This window comes from Mytilus galloprovincialis, chromosome 9, assembly GCF_965363235.1.
Source record: "Mytilus galloprovincialis chromosome 9, xbMytGall1.hap1.1, whole genome shotgun sequence".
Lineage (NCBI taxonomy): Eukaryota > Metazoa > Mollusca > Bivalvia > Mytilida > Mytilidae > Mytilus > Mytilus galloprovincialis.
Window position 1 is genome coordinate 35,218,722 of NC_134846.1, and position 17,943 is coordinate 35,236,664.

A 17,943-nucleotide genomic window follows, 5' to 3' on the forward strand; every position below is an offset into this window, starting at 1 on the left:
ATACAAGAGCTCTACAGTAATGTACATTTCTGACATGCAAGTAGATATATAATCTAAATTTAAGGTGCGTCAGATAGAAATCGGCCCAATGAAAATGAATAACTAGAATTATACATCTGTTATTTTATTTTGAGTTTAAAAAAGTCTCTATGCAAAGTCTGTAGCTGTTTGACAATTGAGTTGATATAAGACACACCAAAATTCATCTTTTATTTCGTTTTGAACATTAAAGCAAAATCAGTCTTTTAACCAAGTTCAAGTATATATAGGTTAACTTGCATAAGGTTGCTATCTATCGGAAGCTGCTTATATAATATGAATATTTAATCTATAATGCATTTTCCTAGTTTCATTGTGTATAGAGGGTTAGTTTGTTTTCAGATATCTATCTATTAATATTGGTTGGTTGGTTTAAAAAAAGATCAGAAGAACAGGGCGACTGCTCATCAATAATATACCAGCCTAGTATTTTCTTTGAAGAGATTTTTTTTGCGTTGACAATATTCATGACAAAACATATAAACATGATATATAACCACTCGTTTCCCTTTGGAATTTCTGATTTAAATTAGAAATCACTAAGAGATGTCATTAACTCTACAACAATTAATTATTTATAAGATGCGAAAGGACCTAAGTAATTGTTGATAATATCAGATTGATGAAGGATGTTAGAAGTAGACCCCTGGAGAATACAATACATTTCACCAATGTCACTTTCACAGTAAAACCTACCGAATCATAATAAATATGTGTTGTATTTACGTTAGGTAAGTAATATTACTAATTTGAACATTCTATGATAATTCATTTGTATTTTAATCAGCATTTTAATTTCCATGAACCAATCTGAGTATCGATACTAATAGTTAGTTCTTTCATTTTTAATATTCTCTTATTGTGTTTCACTTGGCTGTCTGCGGAAATAAAACTCCCTCATTACGCTTTAGCGTGCCACGTTCTCCCAGCATGCAGTTTTTGATGTCAAGTTACAGAGCACAAAGGTAAACTAATAAGCCGTGGCTTTTGTCTTGAAGACAATGAACTGCCGGATCTTTTTTCAAACATTAATTTACACTATGCAAACAAATGTATTGATTTGTAATGATGGTTCGTTTTTAATCTTTTCCAATTAACTGTTTTGTAGAAGTAAAAAAAAATGGAGTTAATTGTGTTTACAGTTGCTGTTCTGGAATTGGTACTAGCTGGACAATATAAAATAGGTAAGCACATTCTTCAAATAATTATTTCGTTACATAGATTCTTATATAAGTATTTTGTTGTGTCTGCTGAATTCATGGAGTCAATAAGAGTTTTTGAGAGCTTGTCTTACTACGTTTGGCTTTAGTCCTTATTGTACGTTTTAAAATATAACAAAAGCGGATTGATTCCGCCAAATAAGGTACGAAAAAAAGAAAAAAAAAAAAAAAACTATAAAAAGAGCATTTACCTTTACAATAATCACTACGTATATAAGATGCTATGGTTTATTTTAAGGGTAAGTGTACTGACAGAAATATAAAAAAAACCAGTTAAAATAATGAAATAGGAACACAAAGTAATAAAATTAACGGTACCAATTTTCTTGCACCAGATGCGCATTTCGACAATACATGTCTCTTCAGTGATGCTCGTGGCCAAAATATTTGAAATCCAAAGCTAAAATAGTATATGTCTGCCCTGCAAAAGAGATAGGTCATGGATTTTATGATGAGGTACGAATAAATGTGGCGAGCGTTCAGACGAGCCAACGATAATTGTTGTTTATTTTGGCGCTATAAAATTTTAAGTTTCAACCACCTCTTGTAAATGCACTTAATATGATCAGTGTATATACATTTGTTGTAGTTGACGTATTATTTCAATTGGATATTAAGTTGATTTTTAACCTCACTAGATAAACCACACCGGTAGATACTTATTCGCATATCCCCTCCCGGAGAACCTAAGATCAACCCCAGTTGATAAGTCTTATGTTTTCTATGTTGTGTTTTGTGTATTGTTGTTTCTCTTTTCGTCGTTTTGTTATTTAAGGAATGACTGTAATATTTTTTCTGTCTATGAAGAAATAACATAAAAAATTTGGTGCACACTGAATAACGCGCGTAGCGGGTTATTTAACAGTGTGCACCACATTTTTTATGTTATTTCGAATAGACAGAAAAAATATTACAGTCATTTCTTATAATTTAATTCTAAATTCCATTTTAAACCGTAGAAAACCCATGAAAAAAAGTTGATGACGTCACGGTCACATGACTAAATTATGTCTATGGGCTCATAACAAAATAACGTCAGCCAATCAGAAGATGCGTTACATCCAAAATTAAATTATTTGCCATGGCGTTGTCAGTTTGTTTTTGACTTATAACTTTGAATTTCTTTTTTGTATCCTTTGCCTTTCTTTACACAATTAATTGTGAATTATTAGATTGTAAAGAATTACATTTGTTTCTTATCAACCTGAATCGGTCGATTACAGTATACATATGTTTTAAAATACAGAATTATTGGGAAAAAAACCACATCGATTAATATAATTCTTACATTATCAAATGTATACATTTTATGAAAGTGGGTGTGATAATTACGGCATTTCATTGATTTCGGCAACACATTGTTATAACTTCTATCAGAGAAATGATTGTTGAATGAGTGACTATTTAGTAACTTATGGAAACAGTCAATGCTTGCTTTAACTTTATTGTATCAAATTTTAATTCTAAATTGTGTATCTAAAAGTAAATTCACAAAAATACCGAACTCAGGGGAATATTAAATCCCTTATCAAATGGCAAAATCAAAAGCTCAAATAAACCAAACGAATGGATAACAACTGTCACATTTTTGACCTAGTACAGGCATTTAGAAAATGGTGTATAACATCTGGTTATATAGCTAGCTTTTTAGGTGAATGACTATTTGCTGTTGTATTCATGTTTGTACCTTTAATTTGTTGTTGGTTGACCCTTATACAATAACAATGACTAATACACTATACATTTATTGCTTTTGGGATACCATACAGTATATTATGTTAATAGTGTTCAAAAAAGGAGAACATGCTACACAGAGGCGCAAGTGGTCAGTATGCTGGAGTTTCTTAAAGACAACATACTATTAGGTAGACTTTTTTATAACAAATTGTGGGTTTTCCTGTGGGAACGGACTATGCCCCCTGTTCTGATTTTTTTTTATATGAGTTGGAGTTCCTTCAAACAACGTATACAATAATTTAATTCCACATTCAGATTTAATGATGTTGTTTTCAACATTAACAATCACAACTTTTCAGTTGGGTTCCATTCATATATCCTCCAAAACTAGAAATACCCCCCCCCCCCCCCCCCCATAAAACACGGCCAATTTCTAATCCTGTACTTCGAATTTGACATAAACGGTCATCTCAGTACCAGAATCTGTGACAAACGAGTCGTATTACACAAACTTCAACTGTATATTAGGTATACATTTCCCAACTCATTCAATATTTGCAGCTGCTTTCTCAAATATTCGTTCTTTATCTATAGATTGTCTATATACTATTTTATTTATTTGTTGACATAGTTGTTTGATTTTTTAGCGATTAAGGTTACAACACACTGTTAACTGCTGTTCCCCAATTTTTTTTACGTTTTTACCTATTATGCATGATACTTTTTCTCGTACATTATTGTTAATATAATGGAATGATTTTCAACTGTCATACAAGTAAAAGGTTTAGATTACCATTTAATAAGTTAAATCCACTATTTGTTGTACCGAGTCAGGAATATGACAGTAGTTTCCATTCGTTTGATGTGTTAAAGCTTTTGATTTTGACTTTTGAGAAGAGACTTTCAGTTTTGAATTTTCCCTGGAGTTTGGTATTTTTGTTATTTTACTTTTTATTATGTTGCTCCCTGTTTATTTTATGATGGTCAATATACTATATATAAAAAAGAAGATGTGGTATGATTGCCAATGAGACAACTGTCCACAAGAGACCAAAAATGACACAGAAATTAACAACTATAGGTCACCGGACGGCCTTCAAAAATGAGCAAAGCCCATACCGCATAGTCAGCTATAAAAGGCCCCGATATGACAATGTAAAACAATTCAAACGAGAAAACTAACGGCCTTATTTATATAAAAAAATGAACAAAAAACAAATATGTAATACATAAACAAACGACAACCACTGAATAACAGGCATCTGTCATAGGACAGGCACATACATAAATAATGTGGCGGGGTTTAAACATGTTAGTTTATATTATATTGGTATAGCATTATGTTTACTTCTACAATGAAATATTCCATTACATAAATTATTCCATTTATTCAAATTGGCGGCTGAAAATTATCAAATCAAGTTGAATTTCCAATTTCAAAAATCAAAATATTGTGCAAAAAATAATGTTCAAATAACATTTCTCAATGCTGTCGTTAATCATATAATCTTCAACAAGACGGCATATGATACAATACAATACAATACAATACGATACGAATACTATATTTTTATTGTCAATGAAGGACGCCTTACGAGGGCAGTATAATTACATATAATTGATAACAATGAATATTATTAATTCTAAATGATTAATAATAACAAAATAGAAAATATAAAAAAAAAAAACACACATAAGAAAAAGCAAAAACGCAGATATGTATAATGTAGAAGAGATTGACAACTGTATGATCTTTTTAAACCTATTATTATATATTTAGTTCATGTTACCGCAATTTTGAATATTTGATATTATGGATACTGACATCTGTATTCCCATAAAGCCAATGCATTACATCGATACAGAGATAACAAATACAAATAGTAAAAATTTACAATTTATACAAAACAACTCGAGACATTTATCTCATACATTGTATTTCACTTCCCGTTTCACATCATTTTGGAACATATCGTCTGTTTCTGAACTCCTCAGTTGTTATCCGCTTACCACAAGCTTCAGCAGACAATGCCGTCCAATTCAAGCCGTACTCCACATACAAATAGGAGAAAAAAACCATGAAGATATTTAAAGCAGACATTGTATACTAAATACTAAGATTGAATGATTGTTGGTGGCTTTACATTCGTTGAAAAATATTTCATGCATGTTCATGACGAGAACAGATTAACAAAGAATACAATAGATAGGTCTTGTAATAGCATGAAGGCCGTGATGAAGGTAGGAGATTTTAACAATCACTGGAGAATGAGAATAAATAAGACAGGGACAAATAATTTGTATGGCAACAGTCCATTTCGGACCCCTCTAACGGTTGAGATAAAAGTACGTGCTGAGAGTGTGAGTATGGCACTGTCTACACGATGACTTTGATCTAACGTCCATATTTTGACCGGACGTAGATGAGTACTTGTACATCCCACACAACCAAACAGACGCCCAACTTTAGAAAGTGATTTGCCGGCGTTTGGAAGAAGACATATAGTGACCATTTTCTATTCAAAACCTTTCGGGTTTGCTCAATTAGAGGATACTTTGAATAAACGAAATTTTAGATCAAAATATTGAAGATGCAATAGCTAGGCTTACTACAGAAGAGTTCATACACATTAAGGAAAACGAAATCCGATGTCAACTAATTTCAGTACGATTGAAGTCTCAAGCAAAACACTAGGACATTTGCTATTATATCAACCCTATAAACACTGCACCAATATTCGTTAAGTTTTCACTGTGAAATTTCCTCAATTTAGTAATTGCATGTAGATTTCATTAAAATTATTATTATTTACTTTACGTTCTTATAACAAATTTTAACTAATATCACCCGTCTGACATCGATTATCTCAGTGCAATAACCATAATATGCACCTTCCACTGCACCAGTGTACATTAACAAGGATCGATGCAATTATGTATCAACAAGTCTAAAATCATTGAAAAGTTTTATCATTTAACTGTATAGCAAATTGATCTTTCAAAAATGAGGTGATCTAGGTTCACAATTGATTTCATTTTTATTTTAAAGAAAACAACTTATTTGGATGCCGATGAATATTGTTGAGAATGAAAAATAATTGATTAAATATGTTTTGTAAAATGATTGTGTAAACAAACCATTAAAACTCTTTCACAGGAAACATCAAATTGGATTACAACATTTTTATATTATTAAAGTAATTGATCTAAATCAAATTTACAATCAAAAGTTAAATGTATCAACATGTTTGCGTTGATAGTCGTGCTTTTATAATTTGTAGCTTTGTGCCTGTCATCGTTTTTTTGTCCTTAGCCTTACTGACCTAACTAACTCCCTCAGGCAAAGTTGGCTTTAGACGAATTTGGCTATTTATTTTAGGTATTTTGACATATAGTTCTTCAACGGTTTCGGTACTTATACATCTTCGGATTTCAAATGTTTGGCTTTGAGCGTTCCTGATGAAGGTAAATCCAGAATAGCGGTTCGGACGCAAGAAATTATTAAACGTGTTGTTTTCAATATTTTACATCACTGGGTCGATACCTCTGCTGGTGGACTATCAGTCCCCGAGGGTATCATCAGCTCAGTAGTCAGTACATCGGTACTGAAATGATTTATTAAACTTTACTAAAATTGTCCGTTTATAAATTTTAAAATTATTATGAAACTAAGGTTTTAACTCCCTCAGGCAAAGTTGGCTTTAGACGAGTATGGCTATTTATTTTAGGTATTTTTGACATATAGCTCTTCAAGGAATTCGGTACGTATACATCCTCGGATTTCAAATGTTGGCTTTGAGCGTTCCTGATGAAGGTAAATCCAGAAAAGCGCTTCGCACCCAAGAAAATATTAAATGTATTGTTTTAAATATAAAATTTTAATCCTGGTATCTATGATGAGTTTATTTTCAATATTTAAGATACCTTATTATACCATTATGCTAATTCTTCAGTCCAATTCAGGCATTTTATAATTTGACTATTTTCTTGTATCTATGCATAAAAGAATAAAATGCCCACAACAATGAAAACTTGAATTATAAAACAGACCAGTTTCTTCTATTATTAAACAACATTCAGTTTTTAAAAGTTACCTTTTTATAGTTATTACAATTACCGAAGTTAACAATTATTTTCTATTTTATAAGACAGCATTAACTATTGAACATTTGTCCTGATTGTGTACAAAGATTACGTAGTGTTGCACCTTGTCTTACTACTAGCGCTACCACCACATTTTGTGAAACCCTGACCAACCCACAATGAAATTTTAATGACAGCTTTTTTAAAGGATATTTCATTGTTAAAGTTAAGGATAAAACGGCAATAAAGTTACAGCTCCAAATGATTTCTGGTGTCAAGACCTCATGATATTCAGCCTTTAATTCCAAGTTGTTAACCGTTCTCTTCTTTACCATTTTAAACAACCAGGTTGAGCCAAAAAAAAAAAAAAAAAAAATATGTACGTCCTAATTCACACCTTCAAAACAATTTTTATTTTTCGGTGAAACGAAAGGAAGGCTAAACAAACGTATGTGCGGTCATTGATCAGACATTAACCTCAATGCTAACGACATTCTATACCAGCATTTCAATCAGCCCGATCATTCCATCGTTTCTATGACAGTTCGCATTATCGAAAAGATATAACAATCCTAATCTTTTAACAACTCTCCGTAGACAAAAAGAGGACTACTGGATTAGAAATTAGGAACTCCGACACCTTATGGTTGCATTGACAAAATTGATGGTACAGGTATTCTATCTAGTCCTTCGTGTAACTCGGTGAATGTGATGAATATTTTCAACTCGACTCCCCGACGTAGACGCAGTCATGGTCATCGTCATTATACACCACCTTCTCTGCATGATGTATCTAATAATGACTTGCTGCCATTTATACAAAAGCCGTTAGGTATTCATCACATTCGCACGAAACTTTATTCATACCCCTTTCAAAACTTCATTCTCTGTTCAATTTATGTTTGGAATTCACTGTTACAAACCCTAATTCAAACCAATACAAATTTACAGCTAAAATTTTGATATTGCAAGTCACAGACTTTTCAAGCCAGTCTGCATTGGCAAAGATGAAAAAGAGAAAAGATCTTTCCTTAATCTTTCCTTTGCCAACAAAGGTATCGATGGCGTCAACTTAGGCAATATCCTTCATCATAAATTAGTTCAATCGAAAATACATTGTACCTCCTTATTTCAAAGACCAGTCTGTACCAATCATTTCTTATACCTATACCAAACCTATTGCAACTAAAATTTTCAATTACAAACACGTTTTGACGACTTCAAGTCTGAACCTCCTGATTGCACTTGTGCTAGTTCACAATTCACATATAATCCTGCTGGCCACGTTATTACCGGTGACCTCAACATTGTTAATAACACTTCTCTACGAAATGTGTTATCGAAAGGTCCGAAATATCGTGAGCCTAAATCCATCAATTGGAAATACAACTTTAAAATTTTGATGGATTCAGTTGAGGATTATGCCAGCCAATGGGCTAAGCGCGAGAAGGAAGACGTAGACACTCTTTCCGAATGGATTAAGGCAGTGAGGTCGTTGATACAAATCAGAATTAAGAAACTGAATGGGTCTATTAATGCCCATGCTACGTCAATCTTTAAAGACCCAAATGTTGCAAAACACCTATCCTACCTCCATGACAAATATGTTGTTGTCCCCGCAGATAAAGCCCCAAACAACATCGTTTTTGTTTGTAAAACTCATTACATTAACTGCTTGAAAAACGAATTAGGTATCGACAATTCACTTGGAAACTCAACATATACCCTCACGACACTTACCAAAGAGGAAATCCTTGATAACCATAGGTCTGTTCTGTGTTCCTTTGGAATTTCAACCAAAGATGAAGAACTGGATCTTCCATCACTGTATTGGATACCTAAACTACATAAGTGTCCTTACAAACAACGGTATATGGCTGGGTCTTCCAAGTGCTCCACGAAACCTCTTTCTAAATTATTAACATCTATTTTATCAACAATCAAAGACGGGCTTCAAAGTTATTGTGAAACTACCTATTCTAGAGGGGGCGTGAATCAGATGTGGATACTTAAAAATTCCAAAGATCTTTTAGAGTACATACAATCTAACTCTCTTTCATCTTGTAACAGTATTACAACATTTGACTTTTCTACCCTTTACACTAGTATTCCACATTCCAAACTAAGAGACAAATTGAAAGAGTTGGTATTGCTTTGCTTCATTTAAAAGAATGGCCAACGTAGATACAAGTATCTTATCTTAGGGAGGGATAAATCCTACTTCGTAAAGGATCACTCTGATTCAAGCAAAAAATTCTCTGAAACTGATATTATCAAGATGCTTGATTTCTTGATTGACAACATATTTGTTACGTTAGGAGGCGTGTTTTTCAACAGACTGCCGGCATTCCAATGGGAACAAACTGTGCCCCTCTACTTGCCGACTTGTTTCTTTATTATTATGAGGCTAACTTCATGCAGGAACTTCTTAGGAAGAAAGATAAGAAGTTAGCAATATCCTTCAACTCTACTTTCCGCTATATACTAGTAGATGATGTTCTTTCACTAAGTAATTTAAAATTTGGTGACTATGTGGAACGCATCTATCCCATCGAGCTAGAGATAAAGGATACTACAGATACAGTTAAGTCGGCCTCATATCTTGACTTACATCTAGAAATTGACAATGAGGGTCGGTTGAAAACAAAACTTTACGACAAAAGAGATGATTTCAGCTTTCCAATTGTGAACTTCCAAGTTCTAAGTAGCAACATTCCAGCAACAACTGCATACGGGGTATACATCTCCCAATTGATACGATATTCCCGTGCTTGCATTTCCTATCATGATTTTCTTGATAGAGGGTTGCTGCTCACAAGGAAGCTATTAAACCAAGAGTTCCAAATGGTGAAGTTGAAATCATCCCTTCGTAAATTTTACGGACGCCTTCACGAGTTGGTTTACCGTTATGGAATAACCGTTTCACAAATGATATCGGATATGTTTCTTACGTCGTAACTACAATCCCCTTCCCGTACATGAATGTGACCTACCGAATTACACCTTTTACCGGATTTGTTATCACATAAGCAACACGACGGGTGCCACATGTGGAGCAGGATCTGCTTACCCTTCCGGAGCACCTGAGATCACCCCTAGTTTTTTGGTGGGGTTCGTGTTGTTTATTCTTTAGTTTTCTATGTTGTGTCATGTTTGCTGTTGTTCGTTTGTATTTTTCATTTTTAGCCATGGCGTTGTCAGTTTGTTTTAGATTTATGAGTTTGACTGTCCCTTTGGTATCTTTCGTCCCTCTTTCATCATATTTTGATTATACGATGTCATTAAGGTTTTTGCGTCATTGTGATCACAATTCGAATATTTGAAAACTTATACACTGTACGGCTGTCGAAAACTATGTTTGTTTATTTAAATTTTAGGTTCTTGATACGATTATCTTATGTGTATTAGTCGTAATTATCTAACGCTTTGTAAATCAAGTGTTCTAAAACAATTATCGGAGACGGAAAGCCAGAAATACCTGGATTTCGTTCATATATATCGTCAATTAAATTTTTAGGTTTGGCGTCGGCAACGGAGGTAAGGTCGGGAAAACTTTATATATTTTGGCCTTCACAATATATTTCAATTTTTACAATTAGATTATCTCATCCAGATAACCAGCATATCTGCATTTCAATTTTAAACACTTCATTGTTATTGGGGAGGTCGATGTTTGTAATGGACAACTTTTCAAACTGCCCACATGTATTTCAGTTCTTTGATGATATACTAGTACATTAAATTTACGTCCTGTATTCGATTGAAGGATATGATGAGAACTGAAAATAAAAATCTATCCAATAGATGATAGGCGAATTATGTTGCTTGCTTTGATGTACGTGCTCGCGATATAACTAAATTAGTCAGATGATCTTAGTTATGTATAATATTTTTAAGTTGACATTTTTCGTATATTTCCCTGAACAAATTTGAAGCACCTCTCGTCCTATTTAAATACTTTTAGTTGACGGCTTTTAACATTTTATTAATTCCACCGTGTCCAGGGTCCAATGTGATCTCGTTGCGATGCTGTGATTGCATAACCAAACTTCATATACTCCAGACTGAAATCGTGCAAAAGCACTTTTCGGTTTTAAATGACTGAATATTCTGCTTATAAATAATAAAATAATTTCTATAAAATTCTTGAATCCTCAATTTACTTCCATTTGTATTAGCCATGTTAGCAGCAACTTTTTCACATTAATCTGCCTGAATGTTATTTAAAGATAACTTCTTTAATTTGTTTAATGCTATGTTTGTGCAATACATTAACTCAAAATCACAGTATTGTTATTTTTTTATAAATTTTAAAAAATCTCAATAATTTTAAAACTCCAACTATTTAATCAAGTATTACCCATCGGTATATACCTTTTAAAAATGTAAAAAGTTATTCTATATTAATCCATTATGGAACATCTTGTTTAATGTCTCAAGAGGCGTGTCTATTACTTACTGCATGGTGATTTCCAAACCACCAACAGACAACATACTCCAATGCAAGTTTCGTAACAGTTTCAGTGATTTCGCGGTTTCAGTAAAAGTGCATCTACATCTCAATCAAAGATTTTAAACCCATTTGAAACAAAAGACAAAATAAAAAGAAGACACTTCAGCTTTGATTACGGACTTTTTTTTTAATTAAGTCCGGTATTGTTGTAATTTTACTTTTTAGGTGTTTTGATACAAGACGATGTGTGGAAAGGCCCTTATAATGTAACGGATGATATTATTATCGATGGATCTGTAGAAGTTAATTTTACTGTCCACATCTCTTCAACAAGAAATGGAATCGAAACTACAACTAAAGGTACAAAAGTAATGTAAAACAATATATTCTGTGTTTGTGGTCCCTCATTAATCTTTTTAATTTAAAAAAAATATAGGAAATATTCTTTATTTTCAGGAAGGTTGTTTTCAAATGGAGGAATGCACATTAATTTATGAACAGCTAACTTATTTAGAGGACTATACAATAGCTATGTTGAGCTAAGCTTATAAAACCAGAATTATCTAAATGGCGTTGATTCTTTTTTCATGTAACAACGAAAACGGAAACTTAGCCTTTGTGCCAATATAAATAAACCACATTTTTAGTTTTGGCCCTATATCGATCTAATAATCAAATTGTGAAAATAAAATTCAGCATTGAAACTGCGTTTCACTTTAGCAACATCGTAGATGTATTTGTTTAATTTAAAAATAATTTTGCGGTATGAATAATAATTCAGTGGAACTCTTTCTATTTGAAATAGGTGTATATAACATGTTTTGAATATAACCAACAAAATTTCTATTCGAAACTTTTCAAAATTTATAAACATGTGATACAAACAAACACAAAATCCGTCGTTCTGCCGTAAATTATAAGTAACATACCGCTGGGAAGAAAGTTATCTTTTAAAATGGTAAATTAACTCATCATAGATAGTAGCTTAACATTTTGTAAGTGCGTTTTGTCTTAGAAAGACTCGTCAGTGATGCTAGGATAAAACACTGAAAGATAAAAATAAAATTTCTACACCAGTTGGATTAAATGATACAAAATACCCCCCAAAAGATTATTATCCAATTAACGAATGAAACAAATGCATTAACACACGTTTGGGTAAAATCAGTTTTTGTGTGTACAGTTTGTCCAGTGATACCTTTTTTATGCCAAATTCTAAAGACAATAACAATCAAAACCAAGGAGTAAACAAAGACTCAACAAACCAAAGGACATTTACATCAACAGTTATAAATAATAAATAAGAAACAACATGAACTAAAATACGAAAAATATAAATTCTTTATTTGTATTTATCATTTATATTTGTTTTCAATATAAGCCAATCAATTGCAGTATGTGACCTCCTTGGAGAGGGATACAGTGGATTTCTAACGTTGGTAGATGTTCCTACATCGTCACTTATTGAATGGCAGTCAAAAAGCCGCCATATCCCTCACCTGATATTTGCTAAAAGCACTTGCAAAGCTGACAAGTCAACTTATACATACAAGTTTTTCCCGCCATGTGATATAACAAACGAGGCCATAGCAGACACCATATTGACGCAAAATTGCCTGGAGGTAGTCATACTTCACGACCATACACTTAGTATGTACAGTTATTTCATGATCTGCAGGTGTAATACCACCAAATCATAGAACGTCATATCCGGTTGCATACGAAAATAGGTCGAACAAAATATTCCCTTAAGTTTGACAGTATGTAATTTGTTTGAAATTTCATTGTAGTAAAACATGTCTTGGTCATAAACATATATCTTGTTCATAAACATTTATCTTGGATATTTCAAAGCATAATTATTTTCTTTTTGGGGGTTTACATAGAATATTTTTTTGAGGTTACATGGTTACTAAAGCTTGTACACAGATAGAAAAGAGGTGAAAATTTTATTGTTAACCTTCCTTTCATGGTTATTTTCTTGTATGCAATGAACTATTATGTGAAATTTTGTCTATAGTACTGGACAGGATAAAATTTACCCATGCCAAGTATTTCTTTATTTGTAACAAAGATTAATTGTGCAAAATGTTTTGAAAAGTGAAAATCAATGGGGTATTACGTCTGCAGAAAACAAGTTTATTTTAAATTGTGATTATTTCTAATGTAAAAAGCTATGATATGTTCTAGACATTAAGATTTATAGCTCGTTGCACTGCAGACTTAAGCATTATGAGCATTTGCTTGTCGTGTTTGTTGATATAAAACATGGGTCATTAGATTCAAAGAAAATAACAAATCAAATATAACTACTGAATAATATTTTATGCCTTTGAAGATAAATTTTACAAATTTCGAACTAAAAACAAATGATTTAAAATTTTCATTAATGTTTATGTTATATTGACTAATAGTTTGATTAATTAAAAAAAATATGTCGCAATATTAAGTATTATTCACATTTTTATACATTAAGACATACGCTCGAATCAATATAAAGGGACATTATATTCATACTGCGTGTATTGTTACCAAATTTACATTGAGGAAAAATAGGTAAATTGATAACATAAATTTCTATTGAGAAAATTTAGAGAACAATATTCTCTCTCGTGGTAATAAGCTGTCTTGAACTTTTCTTAAATGAAAACTGCTTGTCAAATATTTCCTTAAGGGAAATTAAGTTGTAGTGGACAAACTTTCCTCACAGGAAAAAATATCTGTCCAAATTAAAATTTGATGCAGCAAATTCCCGAAGAGAAATCTTTTTCTTTCAAGGAAAAAAAAAAACATCCGATGAAAAGTCTTTTCCATTAGAGTAGATGATTTCCCTTGAAGAAAATTGTAAAAAGGGGCATAGCTTTGCAACAGTGGCACTAGCGTTTTAAGACAAATATCAAGGAACGAATACAAACCAAGTTGTCAACCTTATTTTGATCTAGCTCCAAAAATTAAAGTGACAACATTTGCACTCATCTGTGTCTATTTTTTTAGTTCTCATATCCCAGAAACTTGGCATATAAAAATTATAGTACTTAATTCTAGATATAATCTATTGTATTTCAATTTACCGACAACAAAAGCTTGTTGTCAGTTTATCCTTTTTTTATTTAGGAAAGATATACCATCAATATGCAAAAAAAAGAAATACAGTATACAATATGATCTTAATATTACTGGCCAATAATGTGCCTCTGATAAGTCCCTTATCTTTGTTGTTTTTAAGGTTCGTTCTGCCTACAAAATCTAGTTGCCCGTTTTTCCACTATACCAGTATCATCTAGAATTATTAATATTAAACATGGAATCCGACTACATCTTGCCAGAAAATACAGTCTAAAACACTTTGTGATTTTTGCAAGTTTAAACGCAGTTAACGAAGTTTTGGCCGAGGTAAGTTAAAAGATGGGATGAATATATTTAGAAATTGGCAAGCATACATTATAAAAGACAACTGTGACCGAATTTAAATATGTGTGGTCGATGCCACTGCTGGTTGACGTTTAGTCCCCGCGGGTATCCGCAGCCAAGTAGTCAGCACTTTGGTGTTGACATGAATATACATTATATGGTCATTTTTATCAATTTACTGTTTTCAACAGGCGTTTTTGGCTTTCTAACTATTTTCATCTGAGCACCACAAATGGGTCTTATGCAGACGAAACACGCGTCCGGCGTATCAAATTATAAGCATGATACCTTTGCTAACTATTTTTTCGAAAGCTTCAAACGCAAAATTTCACAAAAGCTAAAGTGTTTATTTTTCAAGCTTCGAAACATTAAGCCTAGTTGTATGAACAGTAGTTTAGATCACTCTTAATTGTTTCAAATTTATGCCGGGTTGACATTCAATGTTATGAAAATGAAAAAGAAAATGTCGAAAACAGCGAATGCAAAAAATAAAGATGCGATGAAACAAATATTTTGTGTTTATACCAACAGTTTGAACAAATCAGACAAATTCAACCTAACGGTGGCCTATCATAATAACAAACTATATAGTATGATAAAAAGGAATACTACTGACAGAGTTTTTCGGATTGGCGTATACACGTCCTAATTTAAACTTGTATGTTAATTCACATTCGCTTTATCATTGCAATATTGCCTTCATATTATATCATTTGTTTATATTTTCAAAAGGCAAACAGATTAAATATGCTTACCACAGAATACACATGGATTATATTCGCGGAAGGATTGAAACTACCCACATACTCCAATGCTAATATTTCTAGCGGAAGGATTTCATATCTTAGAATGTATTATCCTGATATGATTGGTGATAATGGAACATGTAATAATGTATGGCCACAGAACAGTCCACATTCGGTATATAATATTAACACATACATATCTAGCTTTATCATATACTTAAGAGATAACTGTATTGTATTTGAAGCTTTGCTGACGTCCATCGGTAGTTTTACTGTCGCAAATTTAGTTTACCTGGCGACGCGTAGCGGAGACGGGTAAACGGGTATTTGCGAAAGTAAAACTACCGATGGACGTCCGCAACGCTTCAAATACAATACAGTTATCTCTATTCTAATGCAAAACAAGTTCATAATTTAATTTCGATCATTATTTCAGTGTAAAATCTTCATTAAAGAAAATTCCGCAAAAAGATGTTATCTTCTTTGGTCCCCACACTAGGTGACGTCATAGGTATGCTTCCGGCGTCAAACATAAACACCGGGCGTTTTCTGGCTTCTGTGCCGCTTCAGAATGTAATAAAATTTGATAAAAAGAATATTTTTAGGTGCAACATGTGAGTATTTTGGCTTATTATTGTAGAAATTACATGTCAATACATTCAGCAATTTAAAATGTCGGCTTCCTTAGTTACAGACAAGGAGATAGAGAATTTTACGCTAACTGTCATCCAATCAGAACCATTGATACAAAATAATTGCATTAGAATTGTATAGTTGTATAGAAAATAATGTTATAATTTTACAACTTGATAAAACTAATTTATTTATTAAATCTCAAGAATTGTCCTAGTCGTGTGATATGACTTTCGTTATCAACTGCTTCCGGTATATAGATCAACTGCTTCTGGTTATTATCATATACTTAGACTAAATATCATGTGATTTTTACCGTATGATAATAGCATTAAATTAAAGTATTTTCCATATTTTTCGAATTGGTGTTCAGTGGGCTGATATGAAAAGTTTATCACATGCTTCGATTGTTATCACATGCCTTTCCGTAACGTTATCACATGGCATTCCGGTGATACTCGGCAAATTCCGGAAAATACACCTCAATGCTACGTTTTCAGTGAAAAACATTACAAAGTAGTGCACAAAACAATTATTTGAATAGTGGAAAGTATATTGTGTAAAATGATTACATTGAATTAAAAAAAAAAAAAATATTAAATAAATACAGTTTTTAAGTTTTTCTGAAACATAATTTAGAAAGTTACTTTAAAAAAGTTGACTTTTCCAAACAATGTTTGTTATGTATATTTTTGAATTATTTTTAGTCGATTCGCCAATATTAAAATGTGTTTTTTTTTTCTCTGTTGAGGCATATGATAGAAAGATTTCATATTTTGTATCAAATTTTGGGTCCGACGTCCGTGAACTTTTTACTCTTTCAACTTCTTTTCGGGAACCACGTAGAAGGATCAATATATGAATCTGTTATTTTTCTCTACTGTTGAAGCATATGATAAAAAGATCATAACATGTCATTTTTCATATCGCATGTATTATCAGCCCTCGGTCAACATCAGCCCTCGAGCCATGCGGCTCTTGGGCTGATATTGAACCTAGGGCTGATAATACATGCGATATGAAAAATGCCATGTAATAATCTGATAATATCAACTGCTTTCGATTAATTTCGCATGCATTTGTTTAAGCATTTCTACAAACTTCGGAAAATAAACTTCACTGGTACAGTTTAGTTAAATTCATAAGTAAGTAAAATTAAACAACGAATATTAACATCAGTAAAATACATTATCATAAAATGAAAAACAAATAATACAATGCAATAAATGAATTTTATAAATAAGTTTAAACAAAAATGACTGTATGGCCTTTGTCGAAGTATATGATAAAAAGAACAAACCATACCATTTTTCATATCAGAATCCTTATCGGTTCATGACCTGTTGGTTCTAGTGCTGATATCATATCGTAGGGCTGATTAGGGGTCTGATACGAAAAATGCCATGTTATAATCTATATTAATCACATAGATATTGTATACATGGTGATTTTATATTGATTTTTTTCGTCGCTGCGTTGTTAACGTTTCCTTGATTTAGAAGCTTCACTGAAAGTGGGAATAATATTTCATGGAAACCATAAAAGGAAATGCAAGGTATTGGATATTGTATCAACAAGGAGATATAGAATCCATATGCAGGGAATGATGGTATGATGCTACATTTTGTACATAGAAATAAGGAGTTTACCATTGGGAAGCTGAAATTATCTGTTTTGTCGA

At 32.3% G+C, this 17,943-nt stretch overlaps 1 protein-coding gene across 2 annotated transcripts in view; it reads left to right on the forward strand.

Annotated features, from left to right (window-relative positions):
* The first annotated feature begins 1,119 nt into the window (after positions 1–1,119).
* The window catches only part of LOC143044898 (glutamate receptor 4-like), a 30,057-nt gene continuing 13,233 nt past the window's right edge, over positions 1,120–17,943 (forward strand). Inside the window, exons 1-5 of one of the 2 annotated variants that reach the window (XM_076217124.1) lie at positions 1,120–1,223; positions 11,698–11,832; positions 12,868–13,122; positions 14,699–14,865; positions 15,616–15,804. In XM_076217124.1, coding sequence (XP_076073239.1) covers positions 1,160–1,223; positions 11,698–11,832; positions 12,868–13,122; positions 14,699–14,865; positions 15,616–15,804 — 810 coding nt within the window. In that variant the 5' untranslated portion in view covers positions 1,120–1,159. The remainder of the gene's footprint in view (positions 1,224–11,697; positions 11,833–12,867; positions 13,123–14,698; positions 14,866–15,615; positions 15,805–17,943) is intronic. The other variant, XM_076217125.1, reaches the window with a different exon arrangement.